The sequence below is a fragment of the Vanessa cardui genome, chromosome 20 (genome assembly GCF_905220365.1).
Source record: "Vanessa cardui chromosome 20, ilVanCard2.1, whole genome shotgun sequence".
Lineage (NCBI taxonomy): Eukaryota > Metazoa > Arthropoda > Insecta > Lepidoptera > Nymphalidae > Vanessa > Vanessa cardui.
This window is the reverse complement of record NC_061142.1, coordinates 603231-627683: the sequence shown is the minus strand read 5'-3', so window position 1 is coordinate 627683 and position 24453 is coordinate 603231. Positions and strand designations below refer to the sequence as shown.

At 36.3% G+C, this 24453-nt stretch overlaps 1 protein-coding gene across 4 annotated transcripts in view; it reads left to right on the top strand.

The window, feature by feature from the left end:
- LOC124538194 (atlastin) overlaps window positions 1-23207 on the top strand; it is a 38505-nt gene extending 15298 nt beyond the window's left edge. For 2 of the 4 annotated variants that reach the window (XM_047115163.1, XM_047115160.1), the window contains 10 exons: window positions 884-937; window positions 15232-15455; window positions 16195-16344; window positions 16773-16928; window positions 17771-17920; window positions 18375-18513; window positions 19182-19366; window positions 19444-19880; window positions 19973-20039; window positions 20214-23207. In XM_047115163.1, coding sequence (XP_046971119.1) covers window positions 884-937; window positions 15232-15455; window positions 16195-16344; window positions 16773-16928; window positions 17771-17920; window positions 18375-18513; window positions 19182-19366; window positions 19444-19880; window positions 19973-20039; window positions 20214-20348 — 1697 coding nt within the window. In that variant the 3' untranslated portion in view covers window positions 20349-23207. The remainder of the gene's footprint in view (window positions 1-883; window positions 938-15231; window positions 15456-16194; window positions 16345-16772; window positions 16929-17770; window positions 17921-18374; window positions 18514-19181; window positions 19367-19443; window positions 19881-19972; window positions 20040-20213) is intronic. The other 2 variants (XM_047115162.1, XM_047115164.1) reach the window with 1 other exon arrangement.
- The last annotated feature ends 1246 nt before the right edge of the window (window positions 23208-24453 follow it).

Here is a 24453-nt window from a genome sequence, read left to right as displayed (position 1 = left end):
ATAAAATATCAATTTTTACCCAAACTTAGATTGCAATTAGTTCAAAAATAGTTACACTTATATATACAAAATTAAAAATACTATTTAATTGCTTGTAAATTTATTTAAATAATTTAAAAAAATATGATTATAATAAAAGTTGCTAATTATTATGAAAAAATCACACTAGAATGTTTCACATTCTAAATTTAAATTTTTTATATAATAAATATTGAAAACAATTATGCCTAAGCAGAAGTTGAGAAGTTGTCTTTTTCGATGGACTAGACATTTAATTGGCTTTCTAACGAGCAGTTTGATCGTGTAGTTTTCATGTCAGCCTGTGCGCGCGCATCATAAAGTGACCGGTGAATGGAAGTGTCATTCCTCGGTCAAGTCAACGACAGGCTCGTTTGTCTGTTTGTTTATCTATATGCAATTAGTCGTGGCTCTGCTCGCGTGATTATTTTAAAATATTGCGTTAATTTAAGATCTCTTTATGTACCACATTGGTGTGGTACACACACTTCATTTCATGTACCACATTTCATTTCATGTTTTTAACTTTTAAATGACGGTGTACCACACAAACTTTCAAGCCGTATTTCACCCCTTTAGGGGTAGATTATCCAAAAACGCTTATACACATATCTCGTTTCATTCTCTTATCACTCTCAACTCATTTTTAATCAAAAAAATGCTTACCTATTTCACTCCCTTAGGGGTAGAATTTCCAAAGTTCCTCCCTTAGCGAGTGTCTACTCAATAAAACGATCCTACTCATAAAAATGCATGGTCCTAACTGTACCTAATAGTTTACGCTCAGCGGTGATGGATCATTCACTCAGGACATGTTATTTTATATATGTATGTATATAATTATATATAGTTATTATTATTTCAGGAAATGAGGTGGTTGGGAAGCTTAGTTTGCAAATCTCGTCCAAAAACAGATGTAGTAAGTTGTCGCTATATGTGTAACTGTGTATGTACGTCTTGTGTGGCGCTTCCTTTAACCGTTTCATTCTATGCGCAGTCTTAAAATAATACGCTTTAATGTAAGGATTTTACTTAGTTGTGCTTAGATGTGGAAAATATGAAAGTGTTTTCAGTAGAACCTCTTGTCCGAACTTCAGGGGAGAAGCCAAAAAACTTCGACTTTTGAAGGGTTTCCTGCTGTAATATTTGATTTTTAGAGGTTTCAATTCGTTCTAATTATTTTTGAGTTACATAGATGATATTGACAAATAATTTGGTTAAGGGAACATATTTATTCTCTCTAAAGGTTTGTGTGTCTGTTTTGTAAAGATAAAGAACAATGTCGTTAAGTTATTTTGTATTCTCCGAGGTGTACCGGTAATTATTATAATTATAGAGTTGTAAAGGCTATAAAATTATACATTGTTATGCTCGAGATATAGGTAAATACAGAAATGGCATATACCTAGATACTAACTGATTATTTCTATGTAGGTATAGATGGCTTAGATATGTATGAACTAACTTCGTATCTTAGTTCTGGAATGATGTAAAAAGCTTTGGTGTTAAGCTATTTGACGTTTAAATCCTTTGTATGTTTTAATAATTATATGTTGACGCGACAGCTTCGCAAAAGAAGCAGCCTGTTTGGCCGTTAGCAATAGACAAACAGTTACTTTCGCATTTATATCGTTAGTATTGATGATAGCCAATGTCGCATCTCACTTTGTCATTAAACAAACTTATTCAGCGGTGCTATCTAAGTTTGTGCAATACCTTTTTAAAAAAATTTAATAGGTATATGTTTTGAAAATTTATGCCTACGGTATACGGTTTATTGAAGTCAGAACAAATACTCGCTAACTTTCAACCAGGACGTATTGTATATACAAAAAATTATTTATTTGAGATAAGCCTCTGCTTAGCCAACCGAGCTTTCTGCTGATCCTTCTCAGTATAATTTATATCCGATCCGGTATAAAACAACACGTAAAATGGCGATTCAAAAGATCTCGCAAAAGTCTACTTGATCGAGTATATTTTTATTAGATTTGAAATAAAACAAAAATGTTACTACTATCAGAAATATCGTAACATTTGCAAAATAAGGACTAAGGTGTTGTGTTCTTTCAAATAGAACAACAAATGTGAACTTTAGAAGTTGTGATTTCTATGTTTAGTTTTACCCAGTGTACATTCGGGGTAAGAAAAGGTTCGTCACCTTAAGATCTATTTTCCTGTGCTCAGTATGAGCGATAAACTGCTTTATCGATCGAGAATGACATATTTCGTCGCAATGATTTGATGTTTGGATTCAAAAGGTACTAAGAGTTCAAGACTTGATAAAGGAATTAATTTGAGAAGTGACGAAGGTTTTCTTACTCTGACTGTAAATCGCATGTGTTATGTATCCAGTCGTGCGACACCTCGTGCGTAGATAAACGAAATACTTCGAACTGCTTAGGTTTTGCAGAATAAGTAGGTAAGTAGAATCATTAGTAACAAAATATTCGTTACTAATGATTCTATTCACGTTCGTTCTAAGAGTCGTATTGGTTCTGACTTCTGTATCATTTGTTTATTCCAGAGCATTTTTGTATATCCACTCAAAATACTCAGTCAATGATTATTTATTTATATGGAAAATAAACACTGTAATATCTGTTGTTTTTAGTGAAAAACAAATACAGGAAAAAAGATAAATCAATCAAGTTTCCACTTAAAATTAATAAAAAATAAGTGACAAGTTAAATAAAAAATAAAACATACATTGTGTAAAGGAAGTAAAATAGATTTAAGTAGGTACATTACGTAAATTAATTTTGAATTCACAAATTTTCGAGTTAAATGTATGCGAGAAACTTACTTTTACACCATTCGTATATATGAACTCAATCGAAATAATTATGTCTTAGGTTAATTTAAAATAAATATCTCTTAAAAAGAACAAGAAAATCAATGAATTAATTAGGTAAATATCTAATACAGTCAGTCAGTTCTGTAATCGTTGATTATTTGTTTGAATTGTTCGGGTTTGATTCCCGGCCGACTCGATGTAAAAAGTTCATTAGTTTTCTATGTTGTCTTGAGTCTGGGTGTTTGGGGTACCGTCGTTATATCTGATTTCCCATAACACAAGTGCTTTAGCTACTCACAGTGGGATCAGAGTAATGTATGTGATATTGTTCAATATTATTTATATTATAATATATTATAAATTATATTTTTAAAGTAAATGAGCACTTTTGAATCATGAATCACAAAATATTTTACGTTTGTTGGAAACGAACGCTGTCATTGAATTTACATTTTACCGAGATATGTTAATGAAATTCTAATGAATAAATTCTTACTTTATGCAGCTCTGCGTCTCAGCGCACAGGGTTTTTATTTATTCGCTGAGTAAAGTAAGTTAGTTATTTACACTGGGTAAATTCTCAGAAAGAAATGTATGTTTCGTTCAACACTACATGTGTTAGACTATCGACCAATCCCTTTGCGCTTTCCAACAGGATATATTGTTAAAATTTTGTTCAAGTTAAAATTGGTACATCAAAAACATATTATATGTAATTTTAAGTAGATAAGCGATATTTAAGTTAGGATATGTAATCTGTATGTTTTATTATAAAGCAACAGGCTCATGTTTGCGGAATACCTACTGTCACCCGTGACTTCACCCTCCAAATAACGTTGTTTTAAATACGGAAAATATATTTATTTTTATTTTACAACAAATCAATATTTGTTAAAACGCAAGATGCATTTTTTAAAAATCGCGCTGTGTTTCTTTCGCCGGTTCTTCTCAGGTCCGAGGTGTTAATTTCCGAACCGTTGGTAGATTTTTGACTACCAATAAGCAAGTGTAACACTTCCATATTGAATAAAGATTTGGGACTCGGATTTTGAAAGAGCAACAGACAGATAGCCAGAGTTACTTTTAATATTATAAATATTAAAATAGAAGTTTATATGGAATGCCTTTCCAGCGAATGTATTTCCTGTGCATTATATTCCGTGGCGTTGGTGACGAGGCATATTCTATGAAAGCACGTATCATCGTCGACTGAATCAGCACTTATCATTAGGGCTTGCAACCCCACCCTAAGCTTAATCCACTACCCTACTCAACTACGATTGCCTGGCTTCCCGGCGATTAGTATATCTAGCCTTTAACTCAAAGGCTGACAATTAGTCTGCCGAGCGAATCTTAAATGTTAAGACGGGCGTCAGTCTGATTGAATCAAGATGGCCCAATGGTTAGAACGTGTGCGTCTTAACCGATGATTGCGGGTTCAAACTCAGGCAAAAACCACTAAATATTCATGTGCTTAATTTCATAGAAATTTGCCTTCATGTGTCTAATTTTATAGAAAAACTGCCACATGTGTATTTCACCAACCCGCATTGGAACAGCATGGTGGAATATGTTCCAAACCTGTTCCTCAAAGAGACTGGAGACCTTAGCCCAGCAGTGGGAAATTTACAGGCTGTTGTTGTTGTGTCATTTTGAGACCGTATAAGGACTATATTCTAAGCTCAGTCTTGTACTGGCCAAGCATGAGACTTAAAGGTTAAACCGTATACTAGTCCGTCATGATGACGTCAAACAATCACTAATAATGTATGAAAAACATTATCAAACAATTTTGTATTTGATCTTTGGTGCATAAGAAATGAATGACGTAAATACCTATCTGCATATAAAACACGTCAATTAAAGTTTGTCGTTGAGGGAAATAAACTATAATCCTCCTTAATTGAAGAGGTCGTGGTCCAGTAGAAGGATGTACGATTAAATTGTATTTCCTATTTAAGTCGCTTGTAAGTCCGGCGTCGAAGTAATCTGAATAACAAAGTTAAACTTAGTAACACTTACTACTAAAATGATGCTTCAAAGTTAAGAATAAATACTTAGATGTTTTCAGTTGAATTGTTTAAGAAGTACCTCGAGACGTAAGCATGTCTGTGTTGATGATGTGTCTGTGTGCGCAATCATACATATGTACGCTTTGATAACACTCTTGTAGTGATCGCTACGGTCAGCAAAAAAATAATATTTTTCGGCGACTTGATCATTGGATTTGTTAAAAATAATTTTGATCATACGTCACGGAGCTGTCTTTCGTCATCTTGAATTAATTATAAAAGTGGAAACTTTTATCCTTTCTATTTATATGTATATTCGGCTTACTAAAAATTATTTACACCAGAACATAACAAAAACAACTTATTTAATTAGAGTAACTTATTATACTCGTCACGATAGTCATGATAGGGAAACACGTCTTGGGTGTATTTATATGTTAAACTTTCTAAATTTAAATAATTGATAAAACAAAAATAAAAAAAAAACACAAAACAGAGAATTAAAAAAAAACAAATAAAAGAAGTTTTTCCCACTTAGAAGTAAGTCATGAATGGTTAGCAAGTAGGTCGCAAGAAATTCACGTTTTGCATAATTTTCTTCGGAACATATGTTTTACCTTACTTTTATACTTTACTACAAAGAGAAGAAAATGTATGAAATATGGATACAGCCAGAATAAAAGCATACAATATTTGAGCGCCATAATCTCCTCTAGGCAAACATCGGTATAGGTGAAGATGGTTAGATCTGTAATAAATTAAAATAAGATTCATAACATAGAACAAACAAGAAAAAACGTTTCAACAATCATGCATATCATTAAATATTGGAAAACATCACATACATTACTCTGATCCCAATATAAGTAGCTAAAGCACTTGTGCTATGGAACAAAACACAAACACCTAGACCCGATACAACATAGAAAATAATGAAATTTTTTCTACATCGAGTCGGCCGAGAATCGAACCCGGGACCTCGTAGTGGCCCTTGAAAACTGGTGTAAGTGTAAGTACACCAGTTTTCATGGGTACGCCACACTACTCGATTACGAAGATCGTCATTGAAGGTCTTACAATAGGGGAATACCCATGATGTTGCTGCTACTCATATTTAACTCCATACATACTCATATCCATTGCATACATAACTCCTGTTATATATCAGGTTGTTTAAAAAACATCTCGAGTTCCCCGCTGATAGCAATCCTCATAACATTTCTGACAAAGGTAATTTGATAGAAGCTGCTTATCATTATTGCCTTTATTACTCTTGTAGAGTATGCAATTATTTATCTTTGGAATGTATGCATTCTTTCGAAATATATCCCATCAAAAACATAAAAATAAAATGAGAGCCAAGTACTATATTATAATATAAACCCTGATTGTTAACTCAAACGACAAAAGAAGTGAGATCTAAAAGGGTGCCAAGTTCTATGACCAGTCCTGAATGTATTTATAACTACATAAAACGTAATTTATTTTCATAAGTTGAATAATATATTGGTAGCCTAAGGTCTGACTTGACTAGTCTACATATGCACCGTTGTATTCGGTTAATACACACTCGTTTCATCCACTAAGCAGTCCGCCCTACAATAACAACAACAGCTTGTAAATTTATAGCTAAGGCCTCCACTGCCTTTGAGGAGAAGGTTTGGAACACATTCCACCACGCTTTTCCAATGCGGATTGATGAAATACACACGTGGCAGAATTTCTATGAAATTAGATGCAGGTTTCCGAGCAGGAGATGAATTGCGTGGGTTTGAATCCGCAATCATCGGTTAAGATGCACGCGTTCTAACCACTGGGCCATCTCGGCTCAAGTCAGTCCACTCTATCTCATATTATTATGTATTATGGAGCCGGTTGCAAAGATACAATATCAAGTGTTCCGGTGATGTGCATGAAACAGACGCGTTATGTAAGCAAAACGCTTTCAATTCGACTTTCTTAAATTAAATTATAATTAGACAGAAATATTTATAAATAGCTGTGATAACTTTTGTCATAACAACTGATTATAATTAAAACATAAATAGAAAACAGTTTATATATTTAATTTAATGATTATCCTTAGCAACGTTGCTCACTAACTGCAATGACAAGACTTTTCGACTGTAATAGACAATAGTAGTTGTATAGGCAGTCTGCCTGCCGTAGTAAGTACGTCATCTGTTGATAAGTGATCACCGTTACATAACATTATCCTGTGTGTATTCACTTTTATTTACAGGAATTAGAAGTAGAGGAGTCGAGATGGCCCAGTGGTTAGAACGCGTGCATCTTAACCGATGATTGCGGATTCAAACCCAGGCAAGCACCGCTGATTCATGTGCTTAATTTGTCTTTATAATTCATCTCGTGCTCAACGGTGACGGAAAACATCGTGACGAAACCTGCATGTGACAAATTTCATAGAAATTTTGCCACATGTGTATTCCACCAACCCGCATTGGAACAGCGTAGTGGAATATGTTCCAAACCTTCTCCTCAAAGGGAGAAGAGGCCTTTGGCCCAGCAGTGGGAATTTACAGGCTGTTGTTGTTACAGGAATACTTTCTGGGTGGCTATGGACTTGAATACTTACTAAATAGTATATGATATCTGAGTAAGGCAGTGCATACAGAATACGAGGTTATCAGAATGTCCATATTCAAGAGGTGCATTCAAATGTATCCTAGTAATATATATAAAAAAAACCTTAGTAGTAGATATTATTTGTAATATCTAACTGAAAAGAAACCAATATAAATAAAACGCAACCAGACAATACGTCGCGTTACTAAAACGTTTTAATAAATAAATAAAATTTTAACAAAAAGAAAAACCGACTTCAAACAAAACACTATTTTAAAACAAATGAATATGCACGAAAAAGTAATAAAAATAATTGCGTATTCAACATATTTTTTAGAGTCTTCCTAAGTTAAATGAAATGAAAAATATTAGACTACTTAAAAGTCGATTAACGATTATATCATGTAGTTATAGTTATTGGCCCTTGCCCCAACAATCAAAAGAAAGAAGCGATACGAGCCCCTTGATTGATCCAGTATATTATTGTGTAAAAGGTAATTTGTAAAAACATATTTGTTAAAGTATTCTCGTATTGTTTTTTGATAGATATACTGTAGGGTTTTATTGGCTGACACCGACTCCAAATATAACAATAATTATAACTACATGATATAATCGTTAATCGACTTTTAAGTAGTCTAATATTTTTCATTTCATTTAACTTAGGAAGACTCTAAAAAATATGTTGAATACGCAATTATTTTTATTACTTTTTCGTGCATATTCATTTGTTTTAAAATAGTGTTTTGTTTGAAGTCGGTTTTTCTTTTTGTTAAAATTTTATTTATTTTTTGATTTTAAGTGAAGCTGATGTTGACTAACTAATTTTTTTTAATATGGATAGATTAAGCGTTCCGTTTATATGAGTCAGAAACTACTTCGAGGACAATTTCAAAGGAAACTTGCGAATAAAGCAAAAATAGACTTTCGAAAATGCGGATTTAATACGTCACGCGGCGTAAACTACAGGGATCCCTCGAAAGAGCTGTAATCGAACTCAGCAAAAAAACTTTGAAAAAGACCAACTATATTTCGTACATCATATGACATCACATCACATACACAAAATTTGATTAAAGATAGTAAGAAATTCTGCCCCATATCGCACCCTAACTGCGAGCCATATAGAAGTTCCATCACTACATAGTATAAAACAAAGTCGCTTTCTCTGTCCCTATATCTTTAAATCTACGCAACGGATTTTGATGCGGTTTTTTTAAAAGATAGTGTGATTCAAGGGGAAGGTTTGTGTATGTAATACATGAACAATATAGTAAAGAAACACTGATAATTTTAGAAGTTTGCGATGTGATGTCGTATATAAACAAATTCTGTAGTATATTTAGTATCAGTATTGCACCCGTGCGAAGCCGGGGTGGGTAGCTAGTTGATTATAATATTCGACTATGATAATTACATAAACATAACCACATTACGGAAGGTGACTCAAATATCCAAATAACCTATAAATAAAAGATTCGACCGAGTATCGCTAACGTGCTCCTCAGAATTGTTCCGTTCCCTTCCGTTCCGTTACTTTGTCATGGATCCTGTGCTCAGAACCTTACCAAACTTTCACCAAATTACCCTTGAAGTATATATTTTATAATAAAAAAAGAATTATTAAAATTGGTTAACGTGACTTTCAGTTATTCACCTATTTGTCGCGCATATACATAATGCAAATTTAAGACTTATGTCGTTTTCACATGGATACCATCATCGGAAAAAAAAATAAAAAAAAATGGGACCCCACGGGAAGTACTACCTTTCAAACAAAAAAAAAATATCAAAATCGGTCCACCCAGTGAAAAGTTATGAGGTAACAAACATAAAAAAAAAAAAAAAAAAAAAAAAAATACAGACGAATTGATAACCTCCTCCTTTTGGAAGTCGGTTGAAAAATCACATAATATAACAGCTGCCCTTCTCGCTTTCACTCGATAACGACTGTAATTGACGTGACAAGGATTAATTTTATGTTCTCCTAAACATACTAGCGACACGCCGGACTTCGCTCGGGTGCAATTTATTTATAAAGAAAATCATTTAAGAATAAATAAAAAAATATTGGACAACATCACATACATTACTCTGATCCCAATGTAAGTTGCTTGAGCACTTGTGTTATGGAAAATCAGAAGAAACGACGGTACTATTACCCAGACCCAAGACAACATAGAAAACTAATGAATTTTCTACTTCGATTCGGCCGGGAATCGAACCTGGGACCTCGGAGTGGCGTACCCATGAAAACCGGTGTACACAGTACTCGACCATGGAGGTCGTCAAATCATTTATCTTTAAAATATAATTATGAATAATGTAGCTTTCTCAACTAAAAAAATAATTGGATTATTAGTTCGGGAGATAACTTCCTAATACAAACAAACAAATGTTACCCTTTCACAATATAACTAAAAAAGATTCTAACTTTCTAATTCAATATAAATTTAGTTACAATACCTAAAGTGTTAACTCTAATATATGTATATATAAATACACAAATAAATTGTGTATACGTTGTGTTGTTAGAAACGGTGAATTATTTACAATTCGTACTAGTTGTAGCGCGCCGGGCACGTCTTGACCTTCGCATCTATTTCTGCGTTTTATTTCGGAATCATTGAGTTTATCGCTGATCGATATTAAATAATCGAATACTATTGATTTATTGCTATTCGTACTATGCGTATAAATCTCAGGAAATAGTCTTTAAATAAAATATATTTATAGGCTTTTTGCGTAACTAACAAGTACTACCAAACCGTATTTTAATTATATATGTAATCACCATATCACTATTTACTAAACCCCATATGATGGTATGAATGTAAAAAATAGTAGCCGATGTCTGTCCTCTGGACTTTTTATATCTTTAAAGTTTCATCTAAATCGATTTAGTGGTTTGAGCGTACAGAGTAAACTAATGTTTGACTCGACTGAGAAAAGTATTATCGATAATTATTTTATATTTTTAAATTCAATTTTGATATATTTTTATATTAAAGTTTAAAATCAAAATATACTTTATTCAGGTAGGCCAGGGTAGCACTTTTGAATCGTAATTGTTTCGTTATCACCGTTTTGTAAAGTAGATTCTACTGAGAAGAACCGGCAAGAAAAGTCAGCAGTTACTCTTTTTCAACATTTAAAAATAAATATGCATGTCATATATCCTGCCTGGAAGTCAACTAGTATTAATTTAGTAGTTGACCCCCGATATATCATTCGTGAGCCGAGATGGCCCAGTGGTTAGAACACGTGCATTTTAACCGATGATTTCGGGTTCAAACCCAGGCAAGCACCACTATATGTATGTGCTTAATTTGTGTTTATAATTCATCTCGTGCTCGGCGGTGAAGGAAAACATCGTGAGGAAACCTGCATGAGTCTAATTTCATTGAAATTCTGCCACATGGAATGCACAACCAACCCGCATTGGAACAGCGTGGTGGAATATGTTCCAAACCCTCTCCTCTAATGGAAGAGGAGGCCTAATCTCAGCGGTGGGAAATTTACAGGCTGTTACTTTACTTTACTTTACTTTACTATATCATTCGTGTTTTAGAGTTTGTTTGTTGTGTAAAAAAGTATTGTAGTATATATACTAGGCCTGTGTTCGTCCTTGAGGTTCGAGCTTGCTTCATAAAAAATCTATCCAATTCAGTTTTGTGGTGTGACCGTGAGAGCGACAGGCAGAGATTAGTTACTTTCGCATTTGTAATATCGAATCTAGTATCGATTTTTTTTCAATACATAAGCAATTGCGAATTGTTATATACATACGTGGCGTTTTAAATCCATTGTAACGATTTTAATCGAATAATTAAATATAAATATATATGAGACAACATCACATACATTACTCTGATCCCAGACAGACCCAAAAACACCCAGACCCAAGACAACATAGAAAACTAATGATAATCTACATCGACTCAGCCGGGAATCGAACCCAGGATCTCGGAGTGACGTACCCATGAAAACTGGTGTACACACCACTCGACCACGGAGGTCGAAATCATTAATTTTTTTTAGAAAATTTTTGGTTTATTAAAAAGACTCGAGTCAATTTATTGAGAAAATTACATTAGATTCAATAAACAAATCGAGTGTACGTGAGTAGGAAAGTCGTTCGTTAATATTAGGTTTAGGGTGATCGTCCACTGCATCATCGAGCTATAGAAAGCGATAATATTTTTGAACCCAGTGTTTAACCACGTGTTATTCATTAGGTAAAGTGAGTTATTACTAATAAAAGCGCTCATGCAATGTTTATACATATATAATAAATATTATTTGTCCTCTACTGGAATATATTAATACTTATGTCATAAATATTTGATCGTTGTGATTACACAAAACGGTGATTGTTCTTCTTCTTCATCTCAATTCTAAGGATGTAGCTTTTAATGCGTTAATTTGCTAACGAGATCACTAATGGCATTAGCCAATGACTCGGTTGGCGGCGCGTTCGGCACCTCAAAGGATTTTAGCTCTCAAATTACGCAGTCTGGTTGGGTACATTAGTACTAGGGTTGTTGAGGAAGTGATTATGAGGAAGAGGAGGAGGAAGAGGATTTTTAGAACGCAAATTTAGAGGATGCGGATGAGGATGAGGATATTTTTCGAATAAGAGGATGCGTATGAGGAAGCGGCAGAGAGGGCGGATTAGGAAGATAGGAAAATATAAATACTAGCGGACCCAACCGAAAAGCCGTTGTCCTGTCTGTACATAACATACATACATACACTAAAAAAAGTGCAGTCTTTATATATTTATTAATTACTTAAATCAAATATTTTATTAATCAAAATAAAGGAATTGAATACTAATAAATAATCAAAATTAATTATAGGGAGGTTTTTTTTGTAAAAAATAATTTGGACGCTGTTTCCCCTGACAACCGGTTTCTTAGCTCATTATATACTCGTACTAATCCAACACTGCTAAAACGTCGTTCGCTGGGAGAGGAGAGGAGGAGAAGATAGGTGTTGCCCTAAAGCTCCCAAATATTTCGGATCATTTTTCCACCATAAAAGACTGTGTTCATGCATATTAATTAGTTTTTTTAATGTCGTTATTTAATAGTAGCTTTAGTAACACGCACCTCTCCTCTATTGGTAAACGTGGAAGCGGTGGCTATGGGGCAGAATGTTTCTACTACAGCTCCAGATTCCTCATAAATTGCTCTTAAATTTTGAGGAAGCGATAGCGGAAGAGGATTTTTAATTTTTATTTATGAGGAAGCGGTATCGGTTGAGGAACCCAAAATATTGCGGAACTTTTGCATTATGAGGAAGCGGAAGAGGAATCCTCAGCAACCCTAATTAGTACGATCTCATTCCGAGCGTACTATATCAACGCAGCCTTTTACTCCCATTCTTCGTATTATTAGCTTACTTAATGTCTTTTTTTTGTAATAGGAACCAATGAATATTACCATACCATAGGTTTTTTTTTATAACTATCGGCATTCCTTAATTTTTTTAATTTTTTTTTATGGAATAGATTGACGGACGAGCATATGAGCCACTTGATGGTAAGTGGTCATCATCACCCATAGACAATGACGCTGTAAGAAATACTTACTATTCCTTACATCGTCAATGCGCCACTAACCTTGGGAACTAAGATGCTATGTCCCTTGTGCCTGTAGTTACACAGGCTCACTCACCCTTCAAACCAGAACACAACAATACTGCGTATTGTTGTTAGTGGTAGAATGTCTGATAAGTGGGTGGTACCTACTCAGGCTGACTTGCAGATAGCTGTACCACCAAGTGAAAATCTTAAATCTTAATAATAAATAATCTTTCTTAAATCTAAAATTTTTAATTAATATATTATGTCCCTTGTGCTTGTACATACACTGACACTCTCACCATTCAAACCGGATCACAATAATACTAATTAATGTATAATGATGTTACCTACCAAGACGAGCTGATACTTGCACTTACCACCTAGGTGACTACAGCACTACATTCGTTACTAAAAGAAACACAGAAAATTATTTGATCGTCAATGTTTATACATTCCTGGGGAATAACATACTACTCGTGTATCGCTTATAAATATCTGTTACTGAATTGGTTCAGTCACTTTCCAAATGAAAACTAAGTTAATAAACGTAGGGGTTGAAGCTGTCTACCCCAATGATCAGCTGTGTAAAAGTAATCTAGAGGCTGTAAGCTTTTGTGGTATGTGATAATTATTGCCCACTTTTGCTGCACTTGATTCTGTTAACAGATACAACATCAGCTTTAGATGATGCATGATAGCAACATACTGATTAATATATGTTATGAATCTGGCTACTGACTGTGTTTATGTTAGTGTTTCATATCGCTTACACGACGGAAACATAATCATATTAATATTATAAATGCAAAAGTTTCAAAGGATGGATGTTTGTTAATCACGTCAGAACATCTAAACAGAGAGATTATATATATGTTGCAATGTCTATGTGACGTTTACTGGTTATTAAAGCTTAATCTGCTTCCTGTTTATCGAAGCATAGTATACACTCATAGTCATAGTAAGATCGGGATTATGTGCTCGAACATCCCGATCTATCCCGACATATCCCGAGTGTGTCAAGATAACAATGTACTTCTTGATGCGTTTTTTTTTTTAATAGATAGAGTGACTCGAGAGAAGTATTTGTAAGTACTATACAGTACATGGACAAAATAGTAATGAAATACTGATTATTTTAGAAATTTCTAATGTGATGTCGTAAATAAACAATTTTTTTTAGTATATTTAGTATCAGTATTGCATCTTTGCGAAGCCGGGGCCGGTCGCTAGTAAATACAATACACGATATTTAATTGGTTTAAGTCTACTCAGTATTAGGATTTTTGTTTCTTACTCTTTCAAATTAAGATTTAAAAATTAAAAAAAAGTACTTAAAATTGTAACATCAATATTATTTTATTGATATCTTCGCTCGTAGTTATCGAGCGGCGGCCTTACATTCGCGTTCAAAGTGTTTTAGCAATCGTTAACACTTTAAAGCATTACTGTACACGCACCATAGTAATCGACCTGAATTCAATAACAAATTGTTGCTTGCGATCGTTAATGTACACATAGTTCATTTCATTCATTCATTCAATTGTAGTCAAATTAAAGAAAATATTTTTTAACTATACTTATATATATTTTTTTATGTTTTCTATTGAAATGTCTTTTTCTCACCGTTAAGTGTCGTGCGAAAATATCAGTATTGAGTAATCTATTCGTGTTCATATTGTTTGCTCTTATTGTATCTGTAATTATATAATTATGTACAGATGGTTGGATGAAGTAATTGTATGAATATCCGAGTTGTATTAGACTTTCGATTCCTAAAATTAAGTTCAGAAATGCTATTGACAGTTAAGGCTTAGTGTTCTAAATTCAAAATATGTGTCGTAGCGTTAGCAGCCATTTTGAATTCCTGATTCCTAACAAAAATTCTTTACAAATTTTAGACAGTCGTAAAAGTTTATCCAGTGCCTGTTCAGCCATTAAAATTCGTTTTGATTAATTTATAAAAACAGCTGTAAGTAGTTCAGTTATTGAATCCTTTAGTTTGTTTGGTTCAAAACAAAAGTTAAGATTGTTAGATCAGGAATGTATGGATTGCGATCAGCGTAATTTTTTTTTTCGTAATCTGTTTCAAAAATGAAGATGAAAATTTTATATGATTATGATATGTAAATAATTACTGAGTATATATATTTTAATTTAAGTATAATTAGTTTCAGTAATGGATGTTGTGTATGAAAAATAAAATGGTTTCAAATTTGTTTGTGTAACAGTAACAGAGAAACCGGCGCCGGCGCCGCGCAGCGGTCCCCACGGCGTGCAGGTCGTGAACACGGGCCCGGAGCACTCGTTCGTACTCGACGAGGACGCGCTCGAAGAACTGCTGCTGCAGGACGACATCAAGGACAGGTCCGCCGTGGTCATCTCGGTCGCGGGCGCTTTCCGCAAAGGGAAGTCTTTCCTGCTCGACTTTTTCCTGCGATACATGCACCATAAGGTTTGTAACACATATTAGAGTAATCCTTTATGGTGATAGTTACGGTATGTAGAAATAATATGCGAAACTTCTTAGTTGACACGTTTATTTTTCGCTACAGTTGGTAAGCGAGTGAGTTTTCAGAGGTGTCGCGCTAACATTTATACCAAACACAAAATACATACTAAGCACTATTTGTACCCCTACAACATTTACACACACACGCGGGGAAGTTTTGTATTACATTAATAGTCTGTAAATACCCGCTGCTAGGCTAAGGCCTCTTCTCGCTTTAAGGATGATGTTTGGAGCGTATTTCACCACGTTGCTCCAATGCGGGTTGATGGTAGTGGCACATCTGTGGCAGAATTTCGTTGAAATTAGTCACATGCAGGTTTCCTCTCGAAGTTTTTCTTTCCAAAAATATATGAAATTTCTGACTCAGTTTACTGATTTAGTGGTGTTTGTCTAGGTTTGAATCTACAGTCATTGGTTATGAACGCGTTGTAACCACTGGGCCATCTCAGCTCGAAAGTGTTATAATAATTAATCATAAATTAATTTTCATCACAAACATTCAGGATTACAATATATATCGGTCTGTTGACTCGTGAAAACCGGATTACCGGCATATTTAGATGACTCTACTTTGGTTTAGTATATGTTAAAAGTGATATTAATAATGTTCCAAAAAAAATCCTTATCGAAAATTAATAAACACTTTCTAAAGAACTGAAACAAAATCTTATCAATTCCCCAGTATGGTGCGGGAGGCGGTGGAGGCGAGTGGCTGGGCAACGAAGACGAGCCGCTTTCAGGGTTCAGCTGGAGGGGAGGGTCCGAGCGGGACACCACCGGCATCCTCATGTGGTCTGAGATATTCAAAGCGACGCTCGAAGACGGTGAAAAGGTAGACAAGATATATTATTTTTACAATTCGGCTCTAGATTTAAACAAGATTTATCGATTGTTTGTTGAAATGAAAGAGTAAGATATATCTTGTTTCTTTCTTTCTTTGTATTGCGGTCAAATGCTATAGAGTTTCATTGATGATTGATAACGATCGAGGAACTATAATATGATTGGTTACGGCCAGAAATTCGATCCAGTGGCGAATTAAGTCCCTACGATACCACTGTGTCGGACAAGGAAATGTCACGTTACTTCTGAGTTTTTGTGGGATGATTAATGACGATGCATGAAAACTCCTTACTCAATACATTGAATTGAGTAGCGGACACGTCGCCTATCCGTTTAAGCGGCGGAACTGATGTTACGTCATGTTGGTGACGTCACATGGTCGCGGTAGTTGGATGTAATGTCGGTCGCCTCCCGCAGGTGGCGATCATCCTGCTGGACACGCAGGGCGCGTTCGACAGCGAGTCGACGGTGCGCGACTGCGCCACCGTGTTCGCGCTGTCCACCATGCTGTCCTCCGTGCAGATATACAACCTCTCGCAGAACATACAGGAGGACGACTTGCAGCATCTGCAGGTGACGCTTGTTGACGATCTAAACCAATTACTATGTCAATTCAAGGCCTCATTTTCTCATTGTTTTAAAATTTCATAGAAATTGTGTCACATGTGTATTTTACCAACCCGCATTAGAACAGCGTGGTGGAATATGTTCCAAACCTTCTCCTCAAAGGGAGAGGAGGCCTTTAGCCCAGCAGTGGGAATTTACAGGCTGTTGTTGTTGTTGTTTCTCATTGTTATACATTACTTATGTTAGTATTGCAAATGTGTCAACTGGTATGTGAATACATCCCCATAACCGTAGACATTGGCATTGTAAGAAATATCCCTTGCAACGCTAATGGGCTACTAGCTTTGGGAACTAAGATGACACATACATGAGCCTGTTGTAAAACTGGCGCACTCACCCTTCCAACCATCATCCTCCTGCCCTTATCCCAATATTATATGGGGTCGGCGCAGCATGTCTTCTCCTTCCATACTTCTCTGTCAGACGTTATATCACAAGTAACATTCTTTCTAACCATATCCTCTTTCACACAATCCATCCATCGTTTCCTTGGTTGTCCCCTACCTCTATGTCCGTCCACATCCATGCTCAAGGCTTTTCTCAGTCACCATTCAAACCATACTATAAAATTCTACCGTGGCAAGCTACCGAGCTTGAATTGAATAAAGTATGTTTTGATTTATTGATCACTTGCAAAACACCCTACCTCCCAATTTATTTACCTTAACTCGTCCTACCATTGCAATGGACACAAGGTTGATTTTCATGCTGGTAAAAAGTAATTATTCAATCATAAGTGCTTGGAAAAAGTATATTTTCATTTCTGATTATGATGGTTTGCTCGGCAGCTGTTCACGGAGTACGGGCGGCTGGCGCTGGAGGACGGCGGGCGCACGCCCTTCCAGCGCCTGCAGTTCGTGGTCCGCGACTGGAGCTTCCCCTACGAGGCGCCCTACGGCGCGCAGGGCGGACAGAACATCCTGCAGCGACGACTCAAGGTAGTTTGGGGTATATTTTATACTATGGGTAGGTGGACGAGAAAATATCCCACTTGATGGTAAGTGATTACTACCGCCCATAGATTTTTGCGCCGCTTTGATCCTAACTCGTCTCCCTAACTCACCCTTAAAACTGGAACATAGAAATTAAAATATATGGTATGAGTGGTAAACTTTTATTATTACAAAATATATGGTATGAGTGGTAAACCTTTATTATTACAAAATATATGGTATGAGTGGTAAACCTACCCAGGCTTGCTTTTCCGAAGCTGCCAATCGTATAAAGATGATTTCTATGTCGACAAGACTTTCAAAATAAAAATCAATTTTACGATTTTTATTTTGAAAGTCTTGTCTTAATTCTTTGTTTAACTTTTACGAATGAGAAATCCCTGTGGACTTTGCTAGACAAGATATAACCTATAACGTTGTGGTTGTCGTCCCGGCCCAGGTGTCGGACAAGCAGCACCCGGAGCTGCAGTCGCTGCGCAAGCACATCACGTCGTGCTTCGCGGAGATCGCCTGCTTCCTGATGCCGCACCCCGGCCTGCGCGTGGCCACCAGCCCCGATTTCGATGGCCGGCTCACAGGTGACTCTCTCTCCATACTTTCTGGCAACCACTTTGTGGAACCAGCTTTCGCCGGCGGTTTTTTTCGAACCGATACGTTTCAAGAAAAAAGCGTACTCCTTCCTTAAAGGCCGGGAACGCACTTGCAATCCCTCTGGTGTTGCAGATGTCCATGGGCGGGGGTAATCACTTTCCATCAGGTGAGCCTCCTGCTCGTTTGCCACCTATCACATAAAAAAAAACTCATGGACGGTGCGGTATCCACTACCCTCAACTTAAACTTCTTTCGAAATTTTGAGTAGACTTTTACGATATACCTTATTAAATTATATTTAATCCAATAAATATTATTCCATATTCCATACTCTCGTGCGTATCATAAATTTTCTTCGATATGTGTCGTAATTATAGTTAACTTGGAGGTAAAAATCTGTGCAAGCCCTTCTAGGTACCACGAATTGTAAGATATTCTTTCGCCAAATATCAAAACATAGTATAGCTATGTTCTGAATCGAAGGGAGTGAGCTAGTGTAACTACAGGCACAATTGACATAACATCTTTGTTCTCGAGGTGGTTTCTTACATTGCCGAAGGTAATGGGCGGTGGTGACCACGTACTGGCCTACCTACGCCATAGTTTTCTCTCGCTACACAATGTGTGAGTAATGTGTTACCAACAACCGGTGCAGACATCGAGCCGGAGTTCAAGCGCGCGCTGCAGCAGCTCGTGCCCATGCTGCTGGCGCCGCACAACCTCGTGCCCAAGCTCATCAACGGCCAGCGCGTGCGCGCCAAGGACCTGCTGCACTACTTCAAGTGCTACATGAACATCTACCGCGGCAACGAGCTGCCCGAGCCCAAGAGCATGCTGGTCGTGAGTACCCCCCCCCCCCACGGCCCCCACGGCCCCCGCGGCCCCCACGGCGCACCTAACGCGGCGGCGCTTCGCAGGCCACGGCCGAGGCCAACAACCTGACGGCGGTGGCGGAGGCGCGCGAGGTGTACACGTCGCTGATGGAGGAGGTGTGCGGCGGGGCGCGGCCCTACCTGCAGGCCGCGCTGCTGGAGGCCGAGCACGCGCGCGTGCGCGACAAGGCGCTGCTAGCCTTCCGCGCCAAGCGCAAGATGGGCGGCGACGACTTCAGCCGCTCCTACTGCGACCAGCTGCTGCAGGACCTCGACGACCAGTTCCAGCAGTTCCGCGCGCACAACGAGAGCAAGAACATCTTCAAGGCGGCGCGCACGCCCTCCGTGCTGTTCGCGGTCGCGCTCGTGTTCTACGTGCTCAGCGGCGTGCTGGGCCTCGTCGGCCTCTACCCGCTCGCCAACCTCTGCAACCTCACCATGGGCGTCGCGCTGCTCACGCTGGCGCTCTGGGCGTACATCAGGTGACACCACCTTGTTATATTACACTACACGAGAGTAACGAGCTCCCTGTCGCCTTTCGTTTATGTAATCGTTGTTTCGTTTGGAATTTCAGGTACAGCGGCGAAATGAGAGAGTTCGGTATAACAATAGATGAATCGGCGAATTGGCTCTGGGAAAATGTAAGCTTTAATTTTTAACTCCTTAAAACAAATCGCATACATCTTTATTTAATGACCACTTAGTGCACGTACTTTTGGACATAGTACTGTCTCGCTAATGAAATAAATCAGATAATCTTTTAGTGGTTTAATTCTTCTGCATTGTACTTATATGCGTTAAATTGTCTGCCGCAGGTGATGAAGCCCGTGTACCAGGCGGGGCTGGAGAAGGGCATGGAGCACGCGGCGGCCGTGGCGGCCGAGCGCGCGCTGGGCCCGCCCACGCCCACGCCCACGCCCAGCGCCAACGGCAAGCACAAGCACTTGTGATGCCCGCACCCGCCGCGCCGCGCCCCGCGCCCCGCCCCGCGCCCCGCGGACCCCGCGTGGCAGCTGCAGAGGAACGCTACTAGTCATGCTCGTAACTGCAACTTTGACAACAGCCCACACCGCTCGCGATCGGAACCGCGCTGTGGGCTGCTTCCCGAGACCTGCGTGCATCGCCGCGATTACTGTAGATGTCTAGCTGAAGACCATTGCACGCAGACCCACACACTTAACAGAATCAACGAGAGAGTGCAATTAGATTGGAAACGACCAACTATTGGCCTCACTTATGAGTGTTATATGAGACATCTAAGGTCTCACTACAGGGATGCACGTACCGAGCCCAGTCACTTCACCGAGATCGACTGGAGTGGAGTCGATTCTCTTCGTACTACGAGCAATACTTGTGAAACACATAGCATGAGGATCTGGGCCAGGAAATATATCTCACTGATGTACATTACTCTAACTTGTTATAATAGATTAATTACTCAGCATAGTTCTAGACAAGTGAGACGTCTCAGGTACTTTTCAATGGATTTAAGCTCAAAAGTAGCAATAAAACTGTTATCAGGCTAGAGGAATCTTTAAGAGCTTATTCGTTATCATGTCTCCGCTGTGGGCATCGTGTCATACATATCATCCGGTGGCTTTGAGGAGTCCAAGCAGTGTGTGTCCGTGGTCGGTCGCGTCGCGTGTGGCTCGATGGACGAATTCAAATCTTAGTGAGTTTTAAAAGTGACAAGTTTAATTTTTAATCGTTTTACGTAGCTTAGTGGTTGGTTTTCATAAATTTTATGGTAAAGGAATGTTGACGGTGTAGGTGGGGAGCATTTTCAATAGGTCCATGTACAGTCATAGACAAATTATATTATTAGTTATAGTATCGTAATAGGTTAATTATTATTGCTTGATTAATCTAATAAGGAGCGCTCAATGTGTAAAAACTTAACTTAAGCATGTTCATTGACTTCGGACAGAGTCAAACTTGAATAGAAGCCTGCAGGAGACTCTTGCATGGCCATGCACGATATCTTGGTTTTATATGTCTCAGTATAAATGTAACGAATTTAACAGTTCTCACTCGATTTTCATTAACTTCATCTTATTTTTAAATAAGTAAATGACGTTTATTTTAAATAATATCTCTTAGATTAATAAAGCAATACAACTAAATACATAGATTAAATCTTTGTGACGGCAGACTTTGAATCATTAATATATATATATAATATATAAAGTGTAAAACCGATGTAAGATAAACACTCTTAAATGTTGATAAGTTGCACAAATTATGAGTTTACAAATCATGGTTCAACAATAATCAGATCAAGACTTATAATCACTCGTTAAGCTGCACTATAACTGTTGAAAGCGTACTTAAAATGTAATTATGATTGTATAAAACTATTGTTTGAAATAAGTATCGTATTGTTAAGATATGGTTGGATTTTGTAAATACTGTTTCAAACATATATCATTGTGTATAGCTTATTCCACGAGTCGAATCCTTGGGCAATAAAATGCTTGAACCTCATTGGTCGATATGTGAGATTAGAGATGCTAATCACCAATGAAATGATTTAGCTCATGAAGGTCACTCGTATCAACCAATGAGCGAACGAGGCCGATTCCCTTGGGAGCTCGTTTCGTGGAATGGACTTAGTAACGTTATTCCTGAATGTGCCAATTTCAAGTAAATGTTTTTAAATTGTAATCCAACGTCACAGCGGGAACAAAATATTTTTTGAATACTATTATGTTGTAAAATTCAGAGTTTATTTCGTTGTTTGTTCACTAGACTCGGAATAATTTAAAAGCCGTTTGTTTCTGTTCGCCTTTAACTATGTTCTAAATACAGGAATTTATAATTTTACATTGATTTATTTAAGACATATTGATCAGAGTATAAAAAGATTACACAATGTTTTAAAGAGACGTCTGATTTTAATTGCATCGAAAATACAAAACACCAAGTGTTTACCCCGAGACTGACAAACTTTACATGGCATAAGATTTTTCCTTAAAATAACTTTAAAAAAAAATGTTTATTTTGACGTTAAATTAATAATATTCTGCACAACATAGACAAATATCATGAAAAACAGTTATATTACTTTGTAGTTGTGATTATTTTTATATGTTTTAAGTACAGGGGTTCGATTCCGCTTGTAATCATTTTTAGCATTACAGTTTGTGCTTTCGGCTTGAAGGGCTTATTATCATTGTTATTTATATAATTGTTATATTTTAAATCGTTATAGTATCAACCTTTTTAATTGCTTACTTCATTTTTGCTCAAAATGCCATTGCCTCCATAATTAATATTAGGGTATTAATTATCTGTATTTATAGATAATCTTCTTTTTTTTTTTTGTTGACAATGAAATAATTCGAACTTGCACATTAAATGTACATACACTCTTTGAATTAATAGATTAAAAATAGTGTTGAATTATAAAAATAATCTATATATTTTCGTAACCCAAAAACTTTGCGAAAAATATATAAAGTATTTTCTTGTTAAAATCTAAATTTTGTTAAACCGTCTACGAAACTTGTAAACAGCTGTCCTTAAATAATTTCCTTTTGTACTTTTCTCTTACGCCTTGTATATTTAGTGCCATAAGCCTTCGTAAGGGTGACCGATCTATACTATATTCTACATCTATCAAAATAATAAGCTATATATTCGTTTTAAAAATGTATATATTGGAATAAAATTATAATTGCTCATGTTTTCTTTCGATAACGTTACGTCACTTCCTCGTAAACGTTATAGTCGGTTTGGGTACGAGTTAAATTTGGTGAAAATAAATTAATTTTAAATCAATTATTTAAATAAAGTTATTTAATTTTATATACGTTTTGTTTTATTTCACGACAAATATAACGTTTGCGAAATCAGACGTTGTAACGCTTTGCTTTAAGATGTATACGATTTGCTTTTTTTCATCATATCGTATCGTATCATACATATCGCTTTTTTATTAAAGAAGTAAGCAGAAAATCGCCCGCCAAATAACTAATTGCTCAATACAGCCCACAGACATTTCCACTGGAATAAATACTATCCATTTCTTACATCACCAATGCGCTAATCTAAATAACACTGGTTCACTCACCCTTATAATCGGAACACAACAATTTTATCTATTGCTGTTTGATACAGTAAAATATCAAATATGTAGTGAAACCTATGTACCTGCAAATGCATGTAGTGAAACCTATCCAGGCGGCCTTAAACCCTTACTACCAAATTATAGCTGTATACGTAATCTAATTTTATTAAAGCTGTTGAATATAACAAATATAAAATTAATTAAAATTGTATTAAATAGAACAAAATGATTTGTAATGTGTGAGATATTTTAATGTAAATTAGATTTCCGCGCTCAGATAATCGGATGTATGTGCAATAAAAGCAATATCGCAAAGTAATTTAACTGGCATGAATAATAGTTTTAAAGAGCTTTATATGTAACACTTTGATAAAGTGTGAACGAAGCGAAGCATATTGCGCGCTCACTCGCACTTACAGGGCTTATGACATCTAGTGATATAGTCTTCGTATTATATCGTCATTACCTACTTTTTAATAAAAAAATAGTTTTAATAATACATTCATTGATCAAAATGCTTTTTAATATATACGTAAACTGGCGAAGTAAAGTTAGCGGGATTTTTTTTCAATATATCAAATATATTTGACGTACTCGAGTTTTTTTCGATAGCGCATTTTTGAAATGCACATCACTAAGTTGTGAAATTATTTATGCAGTGAGAAAATACCTCTTAACATACTATAAATATTTAAAGAACTAAGCACAGGCAAAGCAAATTGAAAGGAGAAAATTTAGAAAAATATTTATTATCAAAATGTCAAATATAAATATTATTTGAATATTGTCAATGTACAAACAGTAAAATCACAGCAGCATATTTACAAATGTACCTCTTATTCTTAACACAATAAGGAATAAGTTCCTGTGAATGAGATACAATTAAATAATAATATTTATAGCCTTTGATTATTTATATGTATAGATATTTCGTCGAACAATTAACCACTAAAAACATACATATAGTACGACACAACTTAGATGTA